This window comes from Pleurodeles waltl, chromosome 9 (assembly GCF_031143425.1).
Source record: "Pleurodeles waltl isolate 20211129_DDA chromosome 9, aPleWal1.hap1.20221129, whole genome shotgun sequence".
NCBI classification, from domain to species: Eukaryota; Metazoa; Chordata; class Amphibia; order Caudata; family Salamandridae; genus Pleurodeles; species Pleurodeles waltl.
Genome location: NC_090448.1, coordinates 169,433,022 through 169,457,716, shown reverse-complemented (window position 1 = coordinate 169,457,716; position 24,695 = coordinate 169,433,022). Strand labels below are relative to the sequence as shown.

Here is a 24,695-nt window from a genome sequence, read left to right as displayed (position 1 = left end):
AGACTCAAGTCAGGGCATTCCTTGGCTTGACTGGGTATTACAGGAGGTTTGTGAAGGGATATGGATCCATTGTGACAGCCCTCACTGAACTCACCTCCAAGAAAATGCCCAAGAAAGTAAACTGGACTGTGGAATGCCAACAGGCCTTTGACACCCTGAAACAGGCAATGTGCTCAGCACCAGTTCTCAAAGCTCCAGATTATTCTAAGCAGTTCATTGTGCAGACTGATGCCTCTGAACATGGGATAGGGGCAGTTTTGTCCCAAACAAATGATGATGGCCTTGACCAGCCTGTTGCTTTCATTAGCAGGAGGTTACTCCCCAGGGAGCAGCGTTGGAGTGCCATTGAGAGGGAGGCCTTTGCTGTGGTTTGGTCCCTGAAGAAGCTGAGACCATACCTCTTTGGGACTCACTTCCTAGTTCAAACTGACCACAGACCTCTCAAATGGCTGATGCAAATGAAAGGTGAAAATCCTAAACTGTTGAGGTGGTCCATCTCCCTACAGGGAATGGACTTTATAGTGGAACACAGACCTGGGACTGCCCATGCCAATGCAGATGGCCTTTCCAGGTTCTTCCACTTAGAAAATGAAGACTCTCTTGGGAAAGGTTAGTCTCATCCTCTTTCGTTTGGGGGGGGGTTGTGTAAGGAAATGCCTCCTTGGCATGGTTGCCCCCTGACTTTTTGCCTTTGCTGATGCTATGTTTACAATTGAAAGTGTGCTGAGGCCTGCTAACCAGGCCCCAGCACCAGTGTTCTTTCCCTAACCTGTACTTTTGTATCCACAATTGGCAGACCCTGGCATCCAGATAAGTCCCTTGTAACTGGTACTTCTAGTACCAAGGGCCCTGATGCCAAGGAAGGTCTCTAAGGGCTGCAGCATGTCTTATGCCACCCTGGAGACCTCTCACTCAGCACAGACACACTGCTTGCCAGCTTGTGTGTGCTAGTGAGGACAAAACGAGTAAGTCGACATGGCACTCCCCTCAGGGTGCCATGCCAGCCTCTCACTGCCTATGCAGTATAGGTAAGCCACCCCTCTAGCAGGCCTTACAGCCCTAAGGCAGGGTGCACTATACCATAGGTGAGGGTACCAGTGCATGAGCATGGTACCCCTACAGTGTCTAAACAAAACCTTAGACATTGTAAGTGCAGGGTAGCCATAAGAGTATATGGTCTGGGAGTCTGTCAAACACGAACTCCACAGCACCATAATGGCTACACTGAAAACTGGGAAGTTTGGTATCAAACTTCTCAGCACAATAAATGCACACTGATGCCAGTGTACATTTTATTGTAAAATACACCACAGAGGGCACCTTAGAGGTGCCCCCTGAAACTTAACCGACTATCTGTGTAGGCTGACTGGTTCCAGCAGCCTGCCACACTAGAGACATGTTGCTGGCCCCATGGGGAGAGTGCCTTTGTCACTCTGAGGCCAGTAACAAAGCCTGCACTGGGTGGAGATGCTAACACCTCCCCCAGGCAGGAGCTGTAACACCTGGCGGTGAGCCTCAAAGGCTCACCCCTTTGTCACAGCCCAGCAGGGCACTCCAGCTTAGTGGAGTTGCCCGCCCCCTCCGGCCACAGCCCCCACTTTTGGCGGCAAGGCTGGAGGGAACAAAGAAAGCAACAAGGAGGAGTCACTGGCCAGTCAGGACAGCCCCTAAGGTGTCCTGAGCTGAAGTGACTCTAACTTTTAGAAATCCTCCATCTTGCAGATGGAGGATTCCCCCAATAGGGTTAGGATTGTGACCCCCTCCCCTTGGGAGGAGGCACAAAGAGGGTGTACCCACCCTCAGGGCTAGTAGCCATTGGCTACTAACCCCCCAGACCTAAACACGCCCTTAAATTTAGTATTTAAGGGCTACCCTGAACCCTAGAAAATCAGATTCCTGCAACTACAAGAAGAAGGACTGCCTAGCTGAAAACCCCTGCAGAGGAAGACCAGAAGACGACAACTGCCTTGGCTCCAGAAACTCACCAGCCTGTCTCCTGCCTTCCAAAGATCCTGCTCCAGCGACGCCTTCCAAAGGGACCAGCGACCTCGACATCCTCTGAGGACTGCCCCTGCTTCGAAAAGACAAGAAACTCCCGAGGACAGCGGACCTGCTCCAAGAAAAGCTGCAACTTTGTTTCCAGCAGCTTTAAAGAACCCTGCAAGCTCCCCGCAAGAAGCGTGAGACTTGCAACACTGCACCCGGCGACCCCGACTCGGCTGGTGGCGATCCAACACCTCAGGAGGGACCCCAGGACTACTCTAAGACTGTGAGTACAAAAACCTGTCCCCCCTGAGCCCCCACAGCGCCGCCTGCAGAGGGAATCCCGAGGCTTCCCCTGACCGCGACTCTTTGAATCCAAAGTCCCGACGCCTGGGAGAGACCCTGCACCCGCAGCCCCCAGGACCTGAAGGACCGGACTTTCACTGGAGGAGTGACCCCCAGGAGTCCCTCTCCCTTGACCAAGTGGAGGTTTCCCCGAGGAACCCCCCCCTTGCCTGCCTGCAGCGCTGAAGAGATCCCTAGATCTCCCATTGACTTCCATTACAAACCCGACGCTTGTTTCTACACTGCACCCGGCCGCCCCCGCGCTGCTGAGGGTGAAATTTCTGTGTGGGCTTGTGTCCCCCCCGGTGCCCTACAAAACCCCCCTGGTCTGCCCTCCGAAGACGCGGGTACTTACCTGCAAGCAGACCGGAACCGGGGCACCCCCTTCTCTCCATTCTAGCCTATGTGTTTTGGGCACCACTTTGAACTCTGCACCTGACCGGCCCTGAGCTGCTGGTGTGGTGACTTTGGGGTTGCTCTGAACCCCCAACGGTGGGCTACCTTGGACCAAGAACTGAACCCTGTAAGTGTCTTACTTACCTGGTAAAACTAATCAAAACTTACCTCCCCTAGGAACTGTGAAAATTGCACTAAGTGTCCACTTTTAAAACAGCTATTTGTCAATAACTTGAAAAGTATACATGCAATTTTGATGATTTGAAGTTCCTAAAGTACTTACCTGCAATACCTTTCGAATGAGATATTACATGTAGAATTTGAACCTGTGGTTCTTAAAATAAACTAAGAAAAGATATTTTTCTATATAAAAACCTATTGGCTGGATTTGTCTCTGAGTGTGTGTACCTCATTTATTGTCTATGTGTATGTACAACAAATGCTTAACACTACTCCTTGGATAAGCCTACTGCTCGACCACACTACCACAAAATAGAGCATTAGTATTATCTATTTTTACCACTATTTTACCTCTAAGGGGAACCCTTGGACTCTGTGCATGCTATTCCTTACTTTGAAATAGCACATACAGAGCCAACTTCCTACAACATCCCATCTCCTTTTGAGTTTTTCTGGGAGCCCCATGATCATGCCTTTTAATGTCTTGTTGAATCTCTCAACTAAGCCATTAGTTTGTGGATGGTATGGTGTAGTGAATTTGTAAGTCACTCCACACTCATTCCACATGTGTTTTAGGTATGCTGACATGAAGTTGGTACCTCTGTCAGACACCACCTCCTTAGGGAAACCCACTCTGGTAAAGATACCAATGAGGGCCTTGGCTACTGCAGGGGCAGTAGTCGACCTAAGGGGAATAGCTTCAGGATACCTGGTAGCATGATCCACTACTACTAGGATGTACATATTTCCTGAGGCTGTGGGAGGTTCCAGTGGACCAACTATGTCCACACCCACTCTTTCAAAGGGGACCCCCACCACTGGAAGTGGAATGAGGGGGGCCTTTGGGTGCCCACCTGTCTTACCACTGGATTGACAGGTGGGGCAGGAGAGGCAAAACTTCTTAACCTTCTGGGACATATTGGGCCAGTAGAAGTGGTTGACTAACCTCTCCCACGTCTTGGTTTGTCCCAAATGCCCAGCAAGGGGAATATCATGGGCTAAGGTCAGAATAAACTCTCTGAACGACTGAGGCACTACCACTCTCCTAGTGGTACCAGGTTTGCGGTCTCTGGCCTCAGTGTACAGGAGTCCATCTTCCCAATAGACCCTATGTGTTCCATTTTTCTTGCCCTTGGACTCTTCAGCAGCTTGCTGCCTAAGGCCTTCAAGAGAGGGACAGGTTTCTTGTCCCTTACACAGCTCATCCCTTGAGGGTCCCCCTGGGCCTAAGAGCTCAACCTGATAAGGTTCAAGCTCCAAAGGCTCAGTTCCCTCAGAGGGCAGAACTTCTTCCTGAGAAGAGAGGTTCTCTTTTTCTGACTGTGTTGCAGTTGGTTTCCCAACTGACTTTCCTTTTCTCTTGGTAGGCTGGGCCATTTTTCCAGACTCCAACTCTACTTTTTCACCCTGTGCCTTGCATTGTGCTCTTGTTTTTACACACACCAGTTCAGGGATACCCAGCATGGCTGCATGGGTTTTTAGTTCTACCTCAGCCCATGCTGAGGACTCCAGGTCATTTCCAAGTAGACAGTCTACTGGGATGTTTGAGGAGACCACCACCTGTTTCAGGCCATTGACCCCTCCCCATTCTAAAGTTACCATTGCCATGGGATGTGCTTTAGTTTGATTGTCAGCATTGGTGACTGTATAAGTTTTTCCAGTCAGGTATTGGCCAGGGGAAACCAGTTTCTCTGTCACCATGGTGACACTGGCACCTGTATCCCTCAGGCCCTCTACACTTGTCCCATTAATAAAGAGCTGCTGCCTGTACTTTTGCATGTTAGGAGGCCAGGCAGCTAGTGTGGCTAAATCCACCCCACCCTCAGAGACTAGAGTAGCTTCAGTGTGGACCCTGATTTGCTCTGGGCACACTGTTGATCCCACTTGGAGACTAGCCATTCCAGTGTTACCTGGATTGGAGTTTGGAGTGGAACTTTTCTTGGGACAGGCCTTGTCTCCAGTTTGGTGTCCAGACTGACTACAGTTTCGACACCAGGCCTTTTTGGGATCAAAGTTTTTACCCTTGTACCCAGGATTGTTTTGTGAAGAGGCTCTGGGCCCACCCTCCTGTGCAGGTTTTTGGGGGCCTGTAGAAGACTCTTTACTATTTATATTTTTGGCTGTCTCACCACCTTTCCCCTGGGGAGGTTTTGTGACCCCTTTCTTTTGGTCACCCCCTGTGGAAGTTTTGAACACCCTAGTCTTGACCCAATGGTCCGCCTTCTTTCCCAATTCTTGGGGAGAAATTGGTCCTAGGTCTACCAGATGCTGATGCAGTTTATCATTGAAACAATTACTTAACAGGTGTTCTTTCACAAATAAATTGTACAGCCCATCATAATTACTTACACCACTGCCTTGAATCCAACCATCTAGTGTTTTTACTGAGTAGTCTACAAAGTCAACCCAGGTCTGGCTCGAGGATTTTTGAGCCCCCCTGAATCTAATCCTATACTCCTCAGTGGAGAATCCAAAGCCCTCAATCAGGGTACCCTTCATGAGGTCATAAGATTCTGCATCTTTTCCAGAGAGTGTGAGGAGTCTATCCCTACACTTTCATGTGAACATTTCCCAAAGGAGAGCACCCCAGTGAGATCTGTTCACTTTTCTGGTTACACAAGCCCTCTCAAAAGCTGTGAACCATTTGGTGATGTCATCACCATCTTCATATTTAGTTACAATCCCTTTAGGGATTTTCAACATGTCAGGAGAATCTCTGACCCTATTTATGTTGCTGCCACCATTGATGGGTCCTAGGCCCATCTCTTGTCTTTCCCTCTCTATGGCTAGGATCTGTCTTTCCAAAGCCAATCTTTTGGCCATCCTGGCTAACTGGATGTCCTCTTCACTGGGGTTATCCTCAGTGATTTCAGAGTTGTTGGTCCCTCCTGTGAGGGAACCAGCATCTCTGACTATTATTTGTGGAGTCAGGGCTTGAGTAGCCCTGCTCTCCCTAAGTAGGACTGGAGGGGGGGAATTTCCCTCCAAGTCACTATCTTCATCCTCTGAGTTGCCACCCTCAGAGGGGTTGGCCTTTTCAAACTCTGCCAAAAGCTCCTGGAGCTGTATTTTGGTAGGTTTGGGGCCTATTGTTATTTTCTTTAGTTTACAGAGTGACCTTAGCTCTCTCATCTGTAGATGGAGGTAAGGTGTGGTGTCGAGTTCCACCACAGTCACATCTGTGCTAGACATTTTGCTTCTAAAAGTTGGAATACTTTTTAAGAATCTACAACTAGTTCTAGGTTCTAATTCAAACTTTTACAAACGTTTAAACTCTAAAAGAAATGCTAAACAGGATCTAACACAAGGCCCTAGCAGGTCTTTAAAGAATTTAGAAAACTTTTCAAATTGCAAAAATCAATTTCTAATGACAATTTTGGAATTTGTCGTGTGATCAGGTATTGGCTGAGTAGTCCAGCAAATGCAAAGTCTTGTACCCCACCGCTGATCCACCAATGTAGGAAGTTGGCTCTGTATGTGCTATTTCAAAGTAAGGAATAGCATGCACAGAGTCCAAGGGTTCCCCTTAGAGGTAAAATAGTGGTAAAAAGAGATAATACTAATGCTCTATTTTGTGGTAGTGTGGTCGAGCAGTAGGCTTATCCAAGGAGTAGTGTTAAGCATTTGTTGTACATACACATAGACAATAAATGAGGTACACACACTCAGAGACAAATCCAGCCAATAGGTTTTGTTATAGAAAAATATATTTTCTTAGTTTATTTTAAGAACCACAGGTTCAAATTTAACATGTAATATCTTGTTTGAAAGGTATTGCAGGTAAGTACATTAGGAACTTTGAATCATTTCAATTGCATGTATACTTTTCAAGTTATTCACAAATAGCTACTTTAAAAGTGGACACTTAGTGCAATTTTCACAGTTCCTGGGGGAGGTAAGTTTTTGTTAGTTTTACCAGGTAAGTAAGGCACTTACAGGGTTCAGTTCTTGGTCCAAGGTAGCCCACCGTTGGGGGTTCAGAGCAACCCCAAAGTCACCACACCAGCAGCTCAGGGCCGGTCAGGTGCAGAGTTCAAAGTGGTGCCCAAAACGCATATGCTAGAATGGAGAGAAGGGGGTGCCCCGGTTCCGGTCTGCTTGCAGGTAAGTACCCGCGTCTTCGGAGGGCAGACCAGGGGGGTTTTGTAGGGCACCGGGGGGGACACAAGCCCACACAGAAATTTCACCCTCAGCAGCGCGGGGGCGGCCGGGTGCAGTGTAGAAACAAGCGTCGGGTTTGCAATGTTAGTCTATGAGAGATCAACGGATCTCTTCAGCGCTGCAGGCAGGCAAGAGGGGGCTTCCTCGGGGAAACCTCCTCTTGGGCAAGGGAGAGGGACTCCTGGGGGTCACTTCTCCAGTGAAAGTCCGGTCCTTCAGGTCCTGGGGGCTGCGGGTGCAGGGTCTTTTCCAGGCGTCGGGACTTAGGTTTCAGAGAGTCGCGGTCAGGGGAAGCCTCGGGATTCCCTCTGCAGGCGGCGCTGTGGGGGCTCAGGGGGGACAGGTTTTGGTACTCACAGTCGTAGAGTAGTCCGGGGGTCCTCCCTGAGGTGTTGGTTCTCCACCAGCCGAGTCGGGGTCGCCGGGTGCAGTGTTGCAAGTCTCACGCTTCTTGCGGGGAGATTGCAGGGTCTTTAAAGCTGCTCCTTGAAACAAAGTTGCAGTCTTTTTGGAGCAGGTCCGCTGTCCTCGGGAGTTTCTTGTCTTTTTCGAAGCAGGGCAGTCCTCAGAGGAGTCAGAGGTCGCTGGTCCCTTGGAAGGCGTCGCTGGAGCAGAGTTCTTTGGAAGGCAGGAGACAGGCCGGTGAGTTTCTGGAGCCAAGGCAGTTGTTGTCTTCTGGTCTTCCTCTGCAGGGGTTTTCAGCTGGGCAGTCCTTCTTCTTGTTGTTGCAGGAATCTAATTTTCTAGGGTTCAGGGTAGCCCTTAAATACTAAATTTAAGGGCGTGTTTAGGTCTGGGGGGTTAGTAGCCAATGGCTACTAGCCCTGAGGGTGGGTACACCCTCTTTGTGCCTCCTCCCAAGGGGAGGGGGTCACATCCCTAATCCTATTGGGGGAATCCTCCATCTGCAAGATGGAGGATTTCTAAAAGTTAGAGTCACCTCAGCTCAGGACACCTTAGGGGCTGTCCTGACTGGCCAGTGACTCCTCCTTGTTGCTTTCTTTGTTCCCTCCAGCCTTGCCGCCAAAAGTGGGGGCCGTGGCCGGAGGGGGCGGGCAACTCCACTAAGCTGGAGTGCCCTGCTGGGCTGTGACAAAGGGGTGAGCCTTTGAGGCTCACCGCCAGGTGTCACAGCTCCTGCCTGGGGGAGGTGTTAGCATCTCCACCCAGTGCAGGCTTTGTTACTGGCCTCAGAGTGACAAAGGCACTCTCCCCATGGGGCCAGCAACATGTCTCTAGTGTGGCAGGCTGCTGGAACTAGTCAGCCTACACAGACAGTCGGTTAAGTTTCAGGGGGCACCTCTAAGGTGCCCTCTGGGGTGTATTTTGCAATAAAATGTACACTGGCATCAGTGTGCATTTATTGTGCTGAGAAGTTTGATACCAAACTTCCCAGTTTTCAGTGTAGCCATTATGGTGCTGTGGAGTTCGTGTTTGACAGACTCCCAGACCATATACTCTTATGGCTACCCTGCACTTACAATGTCTAAGGTTTTGCTTAGACACTGTAGGGGTACAGTGCTCATGCACTGGTACCCTCACCTATGGTATAGTGCACCCTGCCTTAGGGCTGTAAGGCCTGCTAGAGGGGTGTCTTACCTATACTGCATAGGCAGTGAGAGGCTGGCATGGCACCCTGAGGGGAGTGCCATGTCGACTTACTCGTTTTGTCCTCACTAGCACACACAAGCTGGCAAGCAGTGTGTCTGTGCTGAGTGAGAGGTCTCCAGGGTGGCATAAGACATGCTGCAGCCCTTAGAGACCTTCCTTGGCATCAGGGCCCTTGGTACTAGAAGTACCAGTTACAAGGGACTTATCTGGATGCCAGGGTCTGCCAATTGTGGATACAAAAGTACAGGTTAGGGAAAGAACACTGGTGCTGGGGCCTGGTTAGCAGGCCTCAGCACACTTTCAATTGTAAACATAGCATCAGCAAAGGCAAAAAGTCAGGGGGCAACCATGCCAAGGAGGCATTTCCTTACAGTTACCTTCTATGGAGGTTAGGCATAATATCCTAACTGACTTGCTTAAGCCGGGGCCTTCCACATCAGAACCCCTTATTCCCCTTGAGGCACTGACGGATGTCCTTTTGGGTACTTACTCCAGATCCAGCACAAGGGCTCCTGTGAATAGGACGATTGCCCGCCGCCATCGGCCTGCGCCATCAGACCCAAAATTCCTCATCAAACACCCCACACCTGAGAGCCTTGCCATCAAGGCTTCATCTTCATCAGGCGCATTCCCTGCTGCACCCACGGATAGGGAATCGAAAAGACTGGATAACTTGGGGAAGAAGTTGTTTTCTTCCAACAGTCTAGTGATGCGGTCTGGGAACACCGCATACCTTTTGGGCCACTGTTCCCATACTCTCTGGGATACGATCGAGCTAGTGCTCCCTAGAGTTCCGGGGGAGGCCCGGACTGCCCTTTCCCAAACCGTGACAGATGGGAGGGTTGCAGAAAAGTTCATGATTTGTTGTGGACTGGATACGACCGCCTCTCTCAGCAGATCGGTTGCATCGCCAGTGGCATTGAGACGCCACGCCTGGCTGAGAACATCTGGCTTCTCAGGGGATGTCCAGCAATCTCTGATGGACATGCCCTTTGATGGCACACATCTCTTTGGAGACCAGGTAGACTCAGAGCTCGAGCACTTCAAGGATTCCTGAGACATAGCACGGTCCCTTGTCCTTGCACCTGCTCCTAGACCCCAGAAGTCTGCCGTTCGCCCCTTTGTGGCTATGGAAGGGGCACCCAACAGCGTTCTTTTCCCCCCTGGCCATCGACCTGCGCATGCTGTACCGCCCCTGCGCGGATATGGGGTCCCATGCCCACGGGATCAGGGAGCCAGTGGGTCGCCCAGTCCACCCACACCCTCTCCTCAGCCTCCAAACCTTCCTAGTCCGTGGGTACACCAGAAACTAGTTGGTGGCAAGATTCGCCATCACCTTCCCCAGTGGCAATCCATTACCTCGGACAGGTGGGTTCTCCAGATTCTCCAAAGGGGCTACTCCCTCCCCTTCAGGACACCACCTCCAGCCATGCCACCTTCATACAATCACATATCTGAGGATCACATGGCGCTTCTCCGCGAGGAAGTCTGAGCCCTTTTGGCCAAAGGAGCTATAGAGAGGGTTCTGTTGCCAGAAGTAGGTCGTGGTTGCTATTCCTGCTACTTTCTGGTGCCGAAAAAGGACAAGGGTCTTTATCCTATATTAGATCTTCGGTCCCTCAAGCTCTTCCTCAAGAAGAGGTACAAAATGTTGACATTGGCTCAGGTTCTATCTGCCTTGGATCCTGGAGACTGGATGTTTGCGTTGGACTTGCAAGACACATACTTCCACCTTCCTGTCTTGCTGGCCCAAAGACGTTACCTACAATTCATGGTAGGTCACAAGCACTTTCAGTTTACTGTGCTCCCTTTTGGCCTTACCAGTGCTTCGGGTGTTCACGAAAGTGATGGTAGTGGTGGCAGCTCATCTGCACAGGTTAGGGGTCCCAGTCTTCCCCTACCTCGATGATTGGCTGTTGAAGGCGATCTCGCCCCAGACAGTTGTCTCCCACCTCCAGACTGCGACGAACCTTTTGCATTTGCTGTCGTTCACTATCAATGTGCTGAAGTCACACCTAACTCCTTCTCAGACGCTCCCTTTTATCGGAGCTGTTCTGGATACAGGGCAGTTTCGGGCGTATCCTCCCGAGTCTAGGATATTCGTTCTATGATAGCGATGTTTCAGCCTCTATTCTGGATTTCGGTGAGAATGACTCTGAGGCTGCTGGGCCTCATGGCCTTATGCAACATGGTAGTTCAAAAGGCCAGATGGCATATGCAGGCTTTTCAGTGGGACCTGAAGTTCCAGTGGGCGCAGTATCAGGGGAATCTCTCTGACAAGGTCCAGATCGCAGAAGGAACTGCGAGAGACCCGCAGTGGTGGTTAACAATCCGTATTGGGTCAAAGGCAGATCCCTCTCCTTTCCCCAACCAGATCCTACAGTAGTGACAGATGGGTCACTTCTAGGATGGGGCGGCCACATGGGAGAGGCAGAGATCAGAGGCCTCTGGTCTCCGGCGGAAACTGGACTCCATATCGATCTTCTGGAGCTCCGAGCGATTCGACTAGCATTAAAGGTATTCCTTTCCTCTCTCAAAGGGAAAACAGTGCAGCTGTTCACAGACAACACCACAGCCATGTGGTACTGCATCAAACAAGGCGGAGTGGGGTCGTGGACCCTTTGGCAAGAGGCTCTTCGCCTCTGGACTTGGCTGGAACAACAGGGCATATCCCTGGTGGTTCAACACCTAGCGGGCTCCTTTAATGCCAGGGACGACTAACTCAGCCGACGATGCGTGGTCAATCACAAATGGCATCTCCATCCGGAGGTGGCGCAAGGTCTCTTCCTTCTGTGGGGAGAACCCTGGTCAGACATGTTTGCATCCGTAGAGAACGTGCAATGTGAGCTGTTTTGCGTGTAGGAGTTTCCAAGGCGGCACTCACTCGGTGACGCTTTTCATCACAAGTGGAATTCAGGCCTCCTCTATGCCTTTCCGCCCATCCCACTTCTGTCCAGAGTTCTGAAGAAAATCGGGCAAGACTGGGTCTAAGTAATTCTGGTGGCTCCGGACTGGGCATGAAGAGTCTGGTATCCCGAGCTGTTGAGCATGGCCATATTTCCTCTGATCAGACTGCCTCTTCGGGAGGATCTTCTGTTGCAGCAGCAGGGGAGGGTCATCCATCTGAACCTGTCCACCCTCCGCCTTCTTGTGTGGAGATTAAGCGGCGACAGTTGACATCTTTTGACCTGCCACCCGAAGTCTGTAACGTTATCTTGGCAGCCAGGCGTCCCTCAACCAAAACCGTATACGCCTGTCGGAAGAAATTTGTGGCATGGTGCATCGACAAATCTGTCTACTCTCTGCTCCTCTTTCTCAGGTCCTTCTCTTTATTCTTTCCCTTGCCCGTGCAGGGCTGCACCCTTAAGGAATATCTTTCTGCTATCTCTGCTTTCTTGAGGTTACCTGATCAGCCTTCTTTATTTAAATCTCCCATTGGGGATTTCTTAAAGGCCTCACACTTCAGCGTGCAGAGGTGGCACCTATATACGACTGCGGCGTCATTACGGCGAACACGATGCCCACGGATTCGACCGACGCCACCTGTCGGTGCGCAGAGGTACTGCTCGAAGAAAAATCTCCAGATCCAGACTGACGCCTGGGGGAATTCCAAGTTAAGGAATCTGCAACTAGAATATGTCTCTACCAGATATATTGTTACCGAAGGTAAGTAACTTGTACAACAAGACTAATGGACCCTTCTTTTCAGCTCTTACACTCCTGCCCCCTCCAGTTCTTAATCTGGAAGATTTCTTTTTTGATTACTGTTAGTTACTTCACTAAGACGTGTCAGTGAGCTTCAGTTATTAATTTGGAAGAGCCCTTCTTCCAATTACATAGAGATAGGGTGGTACTAATGACCGAACCTAAGTTTCTGCCAAAGGTGGGGTCTCAGTTCCACCTTAATCTTTTGAGTTACCAGATTCTCTCCTCCCCCTGCCTCCCCCCCCCATCCTGATTCTGTTGCAGAAAAACTTTTACATACTTTAGATGTTAAACAAGCCCCTATGTACAGAACGACAGAACCAAGACATTTAGGAAGACGCAACAGCTGTCGCTTTCTCAAAACCAAAACAAAGGCAGAGCCATTTCTAACACTGGTATTGCACGTTGGATTGTTAAATGTATACATGTGTGCTATTCTTAAGCACAAAGAACTCTACCTACCCCTCCTAAAACTCATTCCACTTGTAAAAATAATTATAAAAAAAAAAAAAAATCAATGGCATTTCTGGGTAATATACCTATAGCTGACGTGTAAAGCAGCTACGTGGTCTATACCACATACATATACAAAGCATGACTGTAGATGTGCTGGCTCGTCAACAAGCCAATGTGGGCCAAACAGTTGTGCATACACAATTTCAAACAACTAACACCCACAGGTTAGCCACCGCTTTCAGGGAAGGACTGCTGTACAGTCTCTATGCTAAGCTTGTGCATCTACAACCACCGATGCCTCGAACGGAAAATGTTACTAAGCCACTAAGCATCTGTTTGTGGCATGATTCGCGTACGCCCACCCTCCTCCTCAGATACTTGTGCTTGTTACAGATATTCTTATTCTTCATCACAAGTTTTTTTTACCATGGACATCTTTCTCTATTACGCTGTGCTCCACATTCCATCCTCACCCACCTTGCGGGAAAGCAATCTAGCAGTGGAGCAGATGATGATGCGCATTACCAACTGTTTGCACACATCCTAGACCAATACTGAATGCTAGGATTATTCTAAGCATATGAAGTTATAGCACTGCATGCCACATAGAGATACTTACTTGATAAGTAACATTTTCCCTTTCTACGATGTTTACAAGTAAGTGTTTAATTTCAGAGAAATTACAGTCTTGCACGAATTGAGGAACAAACATAAAAATCACTTTAGCAAGTATTAGTTTTTTCATTTTCTTTATAGGTTTGCTCATTTGGGAGTCGACAGATTGGAAGAGGTTGTTTCGTGTATGATAAGCGGTGGGACCATATCCGATGTGCACTTAATTTCATGGTGGATAAACATCTGAATTCACAGATGTGGAAGTAAGTATAAATATGGCTTAGTTAAATCCTTGTAGATATACCAGAACTGTTTATCAAATTTCTAACATTTATCAAATTACTTGGAAATGTTTTAAAGTACTTTAGAAGGGTAAACCTGGCAAATCTAACGTATTCATAGCATCTTGTCTCTAGAACTCTTTAAGCTTTTCTGAATTTGATTTTTCCTTCAATTTTCTTCTTTGCTCCTTGTTTTTCTTCCCTAATTTATAAACCGTATCTTTTGAAATCCAAATGATGAATTTTTAATTTTTGAGAAACAAAATGGCATTCAAGGGATTGGTAAAATAAAATCACTGCTTGTTTGAAATCATACTGGCAGTATCACATGGTTGTGCTGCACTGACTTTCTAAAGTAGTAAAGCACTTGAACTTGGCACTATCTATAAATTTTTACATGTATATTTCTGCATTCTGGCCCTGTAATTCTATTCATATTTTCTCAGGCACCATTCAAATACTAGCCAACAGAATGCTTAATTATTTCTATATTCACTGCAATTTTGTCTAATAGGCTTTCAATAAGCTGCTGTGTATGGGAACTATATCGCTGCTCTCCTTTTTCAGCCCTTGCAGTGTACCACCTTTTAATATGTCTATACGTCTCATGTTTAGGTATAAAGCCAGTCAATTTAATCCTGCGAGCTTTAGAACACACTGTTTTTTTATGTTTTCTTCAAAAGATCATTAATTGACAAAATTCCTCAGAGACCAAGACTCATACCTCAAACACCAGAGACCACCATATTGTAGGGATGCCTTTACATTAGTCCGCAAAGCATATAGGTACCAGTAAGACAAATACACTTGCTTCATGGCACACTCTTTAAAAGTTTAACAGAATATTCCTTTTTGTTGTAAAACACCTTTGTCAGCACTCAGCACGGAGGTCTAAACTGTCAAAAAAAACAGAGGTGTCTGCTTATTCTAAGCAAACCCGTTCACAAGGATTGCAGTACTTTTTGGCACCAGTAGAGATGCTCCTTCAGAGTCCTTTCTGTGTTTCAGTACTGATTACAAAACTTTGCTGCTGCTTTACTGAGAGCCATGCTCTATTCCCATCTTGGGCCAGGCCTCTGCTCTATCCAGCAAAAGGCTTTCTTTGACTACACCCAAAATTACAAAAAAGGAAAGAGATTAACGGCAGAGGCTCTCTGACTATAGTGTTTTTGTTTTTCTTTTTGTGTGGTGTTAATCATACTGCGCCCTTCATGGCCAAATTCTGAGAAGCCTTCAAATAGATGTAAACATAAACTCCTGGGTAGTAGTATTCAGTCAGGAATTGATGTTTTTTCAAAACTATGCCAGCATAAATACAGTTCATATTCTGCTTAGTATAAAATGGTTAAAATACAAAGCCTAACACAAAAGAAAATGATCCATGCTTAAATGACACCCTGTTAAAGAAACTAAAAGCAAGTTAAAGGTAAATGCATGGTAAGTCTCATACAGTAGTATTTTCTCTAGCAGTAACAATGCTTTATCAAATAACAAGTGCCTAAAATAATAGACAATCCACTCCACTACATTTGGGCATCTCTTGAGTCTTTAATCGTAGAATCTGCACTCTTATGACTTGTTTACACCAGTGGATTAGGACTATCAGGAGTAGGACAATCATTGATAAGTAGAAGAGTAGTAAGAGAGTTAGGAGCTACATCATGAATAATACCAATGAAATATTGTTTGTTTAGATTGAAAGGGCATTCCCTAAAACTGATCTAAAGTGGATAGAAAATGCATTTCCACAATGTGTACTCCTCCTTTGGTCATGACTGGTGATGCACATCAATAACTCTTTCATTGATCAATCCTTCAATGCCAGACTTAAGAACTGCTTTACTCCTGCTGGGCATTTTGAGTATTCTACGTATTCCCTACAACAAGGGCTTCAGCGTTCGTCGTGTTCTTGCTTCATAACTCCGGAGGCAGTGCTGATTAATTAGGCACGCTTCTGGCTTTCTCTGGCGCCTTTGGGCCCCTAAGATCCATAGAGGCGTCCAGTCTGAATTGCAAGCTGAGGCTCACCCTCTGTGCATCTCAGACCCACCTTAGGTACCACAGAGGCTTTGATGCCAATGTTAGTACCGGAACCACACACTGCACATGTTCCTTTGAGGAGCCACACCGATTAGTGGTCTCCAACTCTGAGCTGAACTAGTCTTGACCTTAACTGAGGCTGTGCTCAAAACCCACCAGAGCACAGCCCTTTGGCAATCGCTCTGATTCCAACACGCTACCTTTATCGCAAGGCTGCACACATACACTCCATCAACTTTTTGCCTCAGACTGCCGTCAAAGCCAGAATTACTGTTATGATCGGGACAAGTCTGTTCCATAATATGATGAAGACAAGTGGTATGAGTGATTTCAGGATGCCAGTGGACACTAAATTTGTCTCTCCACTTATTCCTGCCACTGAGATGAGCACATCTCTTGCTGTTGTGATTAGAGTGGCGGCAGCTGTCTTTGCTTAGCAACTTCCCACTTTGTAGCTTTAAACCAATGTTCTAACAGAGATCCCTCAGGCCAGGCTTCTACCTAAGCTCTTCTGCAAGAAACAGTCTTGGCCACTTGGGCAAAACTGTGTTCCGGTCCTACGGTCAACAGGCGGGTCTCTTGTTGCAAAAGACCCTCTCCAGGTGACCCTGAAGTATCATCCAACACCATAGAGCTTTGTGGTTTAGAAGTCCACCACTAAGGTCATCCCCAAAGCCTTTCCTCCGACTAAATCTGACCACAAATCCAAAAGTATAGAAACCTTTGGTAAGTGCATGTTTTCTTCTGCCAGCCTTGACCAGTGTTAAGTAAATACCAACAGTCTCCTTGGCAGCTGCACCCATGCATTAGGAGACATGGTTGTCAGATTTTACCCAGGGGCGTTATCATCCCAAACCATTCAGGCCCACCAGCTCTGGAAGGATTTGTTACCCGGTCTGGCCTGGGCACAACTAGTTTCTTCGGTTGGTCAATTAGCATGTGCAGTGCTTCAACACCACGCCTGGATGATATTTAGGGGCTTCTTAGGGCATGTCCAAGAATCCTTAATGGATATGCCATTTGATTGCTCATGCCTCTTTGATGAGAATGCAGACTTGTCTCTCAAGCACTTTAAGAGAGTTGAGTCCCATCTTGCTCTTTGGGTGTCTCCACGCCCACCAGACAGTTTTTCCAACAATTTAGCTCCTTTGGGTTATAAGCCAGGGAATTGGTATACAATCAACACCACTGGCACAGCAGACTTTTCAGCCCTTTTATAGGTGAGGCAGTGGTTCCCAGAGACAACCCTCAGGACACCAGGGACAAAACACAGCTCACTCACTCCTGCCCTTCCAGCAACTTCAAATTTAAAACCCCTTTAGTGTGTATTTTCTGGCACACAGACACCTTGTAGAAGGCAGGATCCCCCATTTCTCCAAGGGTGGCAAGCCATTACATACGTCAGATGGGTCCTCCAAATTGCCTGATGGGGCTATTCCCTCCTATTTCATGGCAGGCGACAAAGGAGCCTACAGTAGGATGGACCGGTCTCATTGGTTATAGGGGCCGTAGAGAGGGCTCCGGCCTCAGAAGCAGGATCTGGATGTTATTCCCTCTACTTTCTTATGCTGAAGAAGAATAGAGGGCTCTGTCCTGATTTAGATGTCCACCCTCAACTCATTCCTGTGAAAAGGACAAATCCGAAAGAAAGGATCATGCTAGCCTATATTCTGTCTGCACTGATTCCTGGAGACTGAATGGTAGCTTATTTCCATATCAACATCTTGCAGGCCTACAGGTGGTATTTGTGAATCACAGTGGGTTAAGAGCAGTGTCAGTTTGCACTTCTTCCCTTTGACCTCACCAATGCCCCTCGGGTGTTCACAAAGGTGATGTTGATGGTCGCAGGTCATCTACAGAGGTTGGCTGTTCCAGTTTTCCCCAACCTTGACGACTGGCTGTTAAAGGCGAGCTTACCCCAGGAAGTCATATACCACTCCAAGGCGACTGCAACCCTAATGACCTCATTAGGGTTCACTATCAATGTGTTGGTGTTTCACCTGCCTCCTTTGCAGACGTTCCTGTTCATGGGAGCCATCCTGGATATTGCAGTTTTCTGTCTTTACGCAATTCAGGCTATAATTCAGATGTTTCAACCTCTGTCCTGGACATCAGTGAGGATAACACTATGGGTCCTGAGGCTGTTGGCCTCCTGCATTATACTGGTCAAGAATGCCAGATGGCACATGTGGGATCTTCAGTGGGACCTGAAGTGCCAGTGGACACTACACTAGAAAAAACAGTCTGATTCCATCCAGGTTTCAAAGGATACTTAAAAAAAAATATCTGCTGTGGTCGCTGCTCTAATGCAATAGGGACAGTGTCAGACCCCTTTCATTTCCCCCACCCAGAGCTAAAATTGATGACGGATAAGTCACTGCTGGGTTGGGGAGGTCACGGGGAGAGGTGTAGATCAGAGGATCAGTCTGATCTGCACCTCTCCCCGGGGTTGATCCACTTGGCATTGAAGGCCTTCCTACAAACCATCAAAGGTAGGCTGATTCAAGTTCTCACAAACTGCACTACTGCTGCCATGTGGTACAGCAACAAGCGAGGCGCAGTGGGGTCTTGGGTTCTGTACGTAGAAGCTATGGGCCTCTTGAAGTGGCTGAATTGTGATGTAATTTCTCTAGTTGTGGACCACCTGGCAGGATCGCTAAACGCCAGGGCAGACTAACTTGGGCATAGATGCTTAGCAGATCACGAATGGCAGTTAAACCTGAAAATGGTACAGGGCACCCTCCTAAAGTAGGGAGATCCCTGGCTCATTTTCTCCACTGTGGAGAACGCAACTTCTTTGGGCACTGGAGCTTCCAAGGCAGCTGTCTATCAGAAGCATATTTACCTAGAGAGAGCTAGGTGTTCCTATATGCCGTTCTCACATGGAGGTGTGCGTTGCGCAGGCTTGTTCTGAAAAAGATCAGGAATGAACGGGCCCAAGTCATCTTACTGGCTCCAGGTTTGACCAAAAGAGTGTGGCATCTGGAACTCCTGGAAATGAACATCTGTCTTCCCCTCAAGCTGCCGCTTCGAGAGGATCTTCTGTCCAGCAGGTTGTAGTCTTAACCTGAGCTTGCACAATCTGCACCTCTAAGCATGTAAATTGAACAGCAGCAGTTGATTCCATTTGGGCTCCCTCCCAAGGTTATTGATGTTATCTTGGCAGCTAGGCACCCTTCCACAAAGGTGGTGTACACCAGGCAATGGCACAGGTTTGTAGTTTTTGCAGCATCTGCCAGATGAACCTATTACAAGCCAAACTGTTGGCTGTTTTGTTGTTTGCTTTATCTGTCGCCAGGCAAGCACTTGACTGGACACTGTTAAAAGCTATTTGGCTGCTCTCTCAGTATTATTATAGTTGCCACATCAGCCTTTCATCAGACTTCATCAGAGAATGCCCTTCTGATAGAATGGAAGCCTTTTTGTATCTTTGTATGGTTTTGTATCTTCCCAAACTGCTGCGCCAAATATCCCCGGACCGATCTCCATCAGGTCTGCAACTTTTGTTGGTCTCTGGAAGGGAGAAGGATTGCGAGGCCTTCTCCGAGACCACAAGGCACATCGAAAGGAAATGCAACGGAGAGACTCCAGACATCTTCGGTCACCACAATGTTGAGGAAGAGTAGCAAGAATTGCCAGAGACCTCTGCAGCGGGTTCACATAGTGACATGATTGGTTAACAATGATACCCAAACACTCATATTGATATTATACCTAATAAGAGCCATGGAGGGGGAAAAACAGCCACATTAATACATATCAGTAATCAGTGCTAGAACTGACACTTGTCACATCATCGTACATTAGGGCAGAGTGCATTTTAATTGTGAGAGAGCCCCAAAACAAACAAGGAATCTATATGAATAATTACAAAAGTACATTAATTTATTACACAAAAAAACTAATGTATTATGATTGACCAGTGTCCTCAGAAAATAGTCACAGCCCAGGTTTCTGTAAGTAGGGCCGCCTTTGTTAGTTAGATGGAAGCCATAGTATGCAGTGAAATATTGATTCATACGCCCCACCCTCAGGTCCAAAACCTTTGAAGCTGACAACTTCGACACTGATGCACCCTTCTGCGTCGAGCTGACCAGCTCCATCGTTGGCAACGACCACTTCAGCACCAAAACACATATCCATCTCGGCTCTGAAGCCTTAAAAAACAGCTCCAAGATCGAAACCTGGCACTCAAGTGGAAACAGATTCTCCATAAACTGCAGGAGAAGCTCTGTGCCCTCCAGAGGCAAATCCACATACAGCCTCTAACGGGGTACACCCTGACCAAATGTTTGGACACTAGTCCACCATCATACAAGCACCATCTTCCCTTTAGTGAAGCCATTGAATTGCTGGTGCTATCAAAAAAGAGGAAGTTGGACAAAGCCACCAGCCCTTTACCACCTTCTCCACCACTGCATCCCTCCCTTAACCACCTTTACCCTCTCCACCACACTCTCAGGATGGTCCCTTAAATATTGCATCTCAGGAGTCCCCTCACTCATTTATAGTTGGGCATTGGGACTGGATGAGACATATGGTACCACACCTCAGTCTCCTGATCCTTGGACGGCATACGACATTGACCCTCAAGCGGACACTGATCCTGATTTATACTCTGCTAGACCTCCTCCTGATGACTCCACATCTTATCGGGAGCTTATTGGCAGGGCTGCAACATACCATGATGTCCAACTACATAAAGAGCCTCTGGAAAAGGGTTTCTTTTTTTAAACTCGCTACAACACATAGGGCAAACCAATATCTCCCTATGCTTAAAGGTATGCTATGGCAAACAGAGGATATTTTCAAAGAACCTGCATGAGCAAGGATCATCACTCATAGGGTCGATAAGTTACAAGCCCTCTCCATCTGACCCTATTTACATCAGGTGACAAATTCCGCCCAAAACACTAATTGTTACCTATGTTTGTAAGAGGGCTAATGCCCAGGGTGCCAGTGATGCTCCACCTTCTGCAGCGCAGACCAGCAGTCATTGGCGAATTGCTAATTCTGTGGGGTTGCTGGAACGATATGACTGTGCCCATTGGGACACAATGGAGGAACTCCTCCAATAACTCCCTGAGGAGCACAAGAAGAGAGGGCAACATCTTGTCTCAGAGGTCACAATGATTTCAAACACCTCCATCCATTGTGCATATCAGATACTGCTCCTAAGGGGGATCAATATTAGCATAACACCGTGGCGCCATATTTTGCTCCGTATATGTGCCTTTAAATCAGAATTAAAAAAAAGCCTATTAAACATCCCTCTCGACAAGTAACTTCTGTTTTGTCCCCAGATTGATTTAGTCCTAGAAAAAATGAAAAAGGATACGGAGACTGCAAAATCTATGGGTGCTCTTAAGACACCTAGTCCTCGTGGCTCCTTTTGCCGCACCGCCTACCAAGTGGGCTCCAAACTCACATCTTCAGAAGCCTCTACCCCATGTCACCACTCCCCTCCCCGAGGCTACTATAGAGGCTCCTATTGGGGCAACAGTGCCAAGGGTAGAAGCAAAGGCGCTTTCCCACATGGTGCTACAACCACTGCAAAACAATGACCTCCCCCCCTCCCCTCTCAACCCCCCACCCCCTCTTCCCTTCCCTCCCGAACCTTTAACACCAGCCAGGGAATGATTGGAGGATTTTCTGCTCACATTGTAATCAATTACATAAGACCAGTGGGTGTTGGACATTATCCAACATGTTTATTGTCTGGAGCTCATTAGAAGAGCAATCACTCTGCCTTGTGACTCGAAAGACATCTTCGAAGAAAAACAACTTGCGCACATCCAGACCCAACACTAGATGGCAGGAGTATGCAAAGCATGTGGATCTATAGCTCTACAATGCCACAAACAGCTGCTTACTGGGTAAGTAACATTTTCCTTTCTAGCTGTGGAGTGAAGGGCGCAACTTTCTTTATTTTTCTATTGTACTAATTGACCCATCAGATAGGAAAGGGATGAACTTGGGTGCAGGCTGTTTTCAATTTGTGGTTTTAAGCCACAACTGTTATTAACTCATATCAGTTTTTCCTCCTCGGGACCCTGTAAATGGTAAGACGTTCCTGGCTCTAAAGATCATCAAGCGTGTTATTCTAACTGTGTTAGAACCTGCTATTCTTAGTACAGCCTGAAATGTAATGTCAAATCTTTGTAAGTAAGGTAGCCTCCTGAGGTTAGGAAGCGTTTTAATCGGAGTCTCTTCTAGCTGCAAAAGCAAACTTAAGGTCTAGGATAGCATCTATATTAATAAAATACACTTAATTTGTGAAGTGAGTTAAAAGTGCTTGTAAGTAAATTATTTTACTGAAATGTTAAAAAAAACATTACAGTGTACTACTAAATATATTAACCCATAATGGTGCTAAAAATGGCTTTGCAGGCAGTGGTTTTCTCCAGAAAATGTTTGTTGATCTTGGATAGCGTGGGAATTCATAACCAGCAATAGCACCCTTGGTGTACATATGTAAATGTACCACAATTATTGCAAAATGCAACCACCTCTTCTAAATTAGATTTGTTTGCTTAATATAGAGAATTAAAATATATTGCATATTCTTTTTTTTTTTTTACATAACACGTTTCATGTCCTTTGATACTTGCATGTCAAGATTTTATTCATACAGAGTTAATAAAAACCATTGCAGATTTGCTATTAAAAAAAGAAAAATTCATCAAAAGTAAATGCAATATCCTTATTCGTATTATGCAGCCATCAATAGTTAAAATAGGGTGACTTGTTTAAAATATCGTTTTTTATGGTATGAGTTTTTTTTTTTTTTTTTTTGGTCTCAGCAGCATACATTTTTTAAAAAAAATTTGCAGTTAAAATGGGGTTAGTTCAAACTTTCAATGACTACTTGTGTACAAGTCATCATACCTGTTTGAATGAATTGATGGCACATAACCTACGACCTAATTCATGGCTACCAGTGTTCCTCGAAATTCATTTATCGAAAATAAAATTAACTTTAAAAAGAAATTGGTGCTGCAATCTAATCGACATTGCTCATCAAGTACCTTTGAGAGCTCCCAGATTTTATGAATGTAAAAATACCTTCCTTTCCTTTAATCAATTACCCATCTTCTGTGGGAGGTATTGTTGACATGTTCTCTTACTAGTAGTTTAGTGAATTTGGGATAAATGATTTATGTTTGTGCATAGCCTTGACACGGGTGGAACTGCCCAATACCTACTTCTCACATTTATTTTGAGGTGGCACACAAGTTATTTCTACAACGATTATGCAACAGTGCACAAGATATTTTTACAATAATTCTGAGACGTTTCTATACTCATCGAGTTTTGTCCTTACTACCTGAATTTGAGAAGCCCATATAATTTTAGGAGGTATTGTAGCACTTCTTGTATGTTTAAAAAAAAAAGATGAGCTACTCAAGTATATACAGGGAGTGCAGAATTATTAGGCAAATGAGTATTTTGACCACATCATCCTCTTTATGCATGTTGTCTTACTCCAAGCTGTATAGGCTCGAAAGCCTACTACCAATTAAGCATATTAGGTGATGTGCATCTCTGTAATGAGAAGTGGTGTGGTCTAATGACATCAACACCCTATATCAGGTGTGCTTAATTATTAGGCAACTTCCTTTCCTTTGGCAAAATGGGTCAAAAGAAGGACTTGACAGGCTCAGAAAAGTCAAAAATAGTGAGATATCTTGCAGAGGGATGCAGCACTCTTAAAATTGCAAAGCTTCTGAAGCGTGATCATCGAACAATCAAGCGTTTCATTCAAAATAGTCAACAGGGTCGCAAGAAGCGTGTGGAAAAACCAAGGCGCAAAATAACTGCCCATGAACTGAGAAAAGTCAAGCGTGCAGCTGCCACGATGCCACTTGCCACCAGTTTGGCCATATTTCAGAGCTGCAACATCACTGGAGTGCCCAAAAGCACAAGGTGTGCAATACTCAGAGACATGGCCAAGGTAAGAAAGGCTGAAAGACGACCACCACTGAACAAGACACACAAGCTGAAACGTCAAGACTGGGCCAAGAAATATCTCAAGACTGATTTTTCTAAGGTTTTATGGACTGATGAAATGAGAGTGAGTCTTGATGGGCCAGATGGATGGGCCCGTGGCTGGATTGGTAAAGGGCAGAGAGCTCCAGTCCGACTCAGACGCCAGCAAGGTGGAGGTGGAGTACTGGTTTGGGCTGGTATCATCAAAGATGAGCTTGTGGGGCCTTTTCGGGTTGAGGATGGAGTCAAGCTCAACTCCCAGTCCTACTGCCAGTTCCTGGAAGACACCTTCTTCAAGCAGTGGTACAGGAAGAAGCCTGCATCCTTCAAGAAAAACATGATTTTCATGCAGGGCAATGCTCCATCACACGCGTCCAAGTACTCCACAGCGTGGCTGGCAAGAAAGGGTATAAAAGAAGGAAATCTAATGACATGGCCTCCTTGTTCACCTGATCTGAACCCCATTGAGAACCTGTGGTCCATCATCAAATGTGAGATTTACAAGGAGGGAAAACAGTACACCTCTCTGAACAGTGTCTGGGAGGCTGTGGTTGCTGCTGCACGCAATGTTGATGGTGAACAGATCAAAACACTGACAGAATCCATGGATGGCAGGCTTTTGAGTGTCCTTGCAAAGAAAGGTGGCTATATTGGTCACTGATTTGTTTTTGTTTTGTTTTTGAATGTCAGAAATGTATATTTGTGAATGTTGAGATGTTATATTGGTTTCACTGGTAATAATAAATAATTGAAATGGGTATATATTTGTTTTTTGTTAAGTTGCCTAATAATTATGCACAGTAATAGTCACCTGCACACACAGATGTCCCCCTAACATAGCTAAAACTAAAAACAAACTAAAAACTACTTCCAAAAATATTCAGCTTTGATATTAATGAGTTTTTTGGGTTCATTGAGAACATGGTGGTTGTT

General features: G+C 46.5%; 1 protein-coding gene across 1 annotated transcript in view; it reads left to right on the top strand.

The window, feature by feature from the left end:
- ATXN7 (ataxin 7) overlaps positions 1-24,695 on the top strand; it is a 295,992-nt gene that overhangs the window by 251,754 nt on the left and 19,543 nt on the right. The window contains exon 9 of the mRNA XM_069206513.1: positions 13,594-13,715. Coding sequence (XP_069062614.1) covers positions 13,594-13,715 — 122 coding nt within the window. The remainder of the gene's footprint in view (positions 1-13,593; positions 13,716-24,695) is intronic.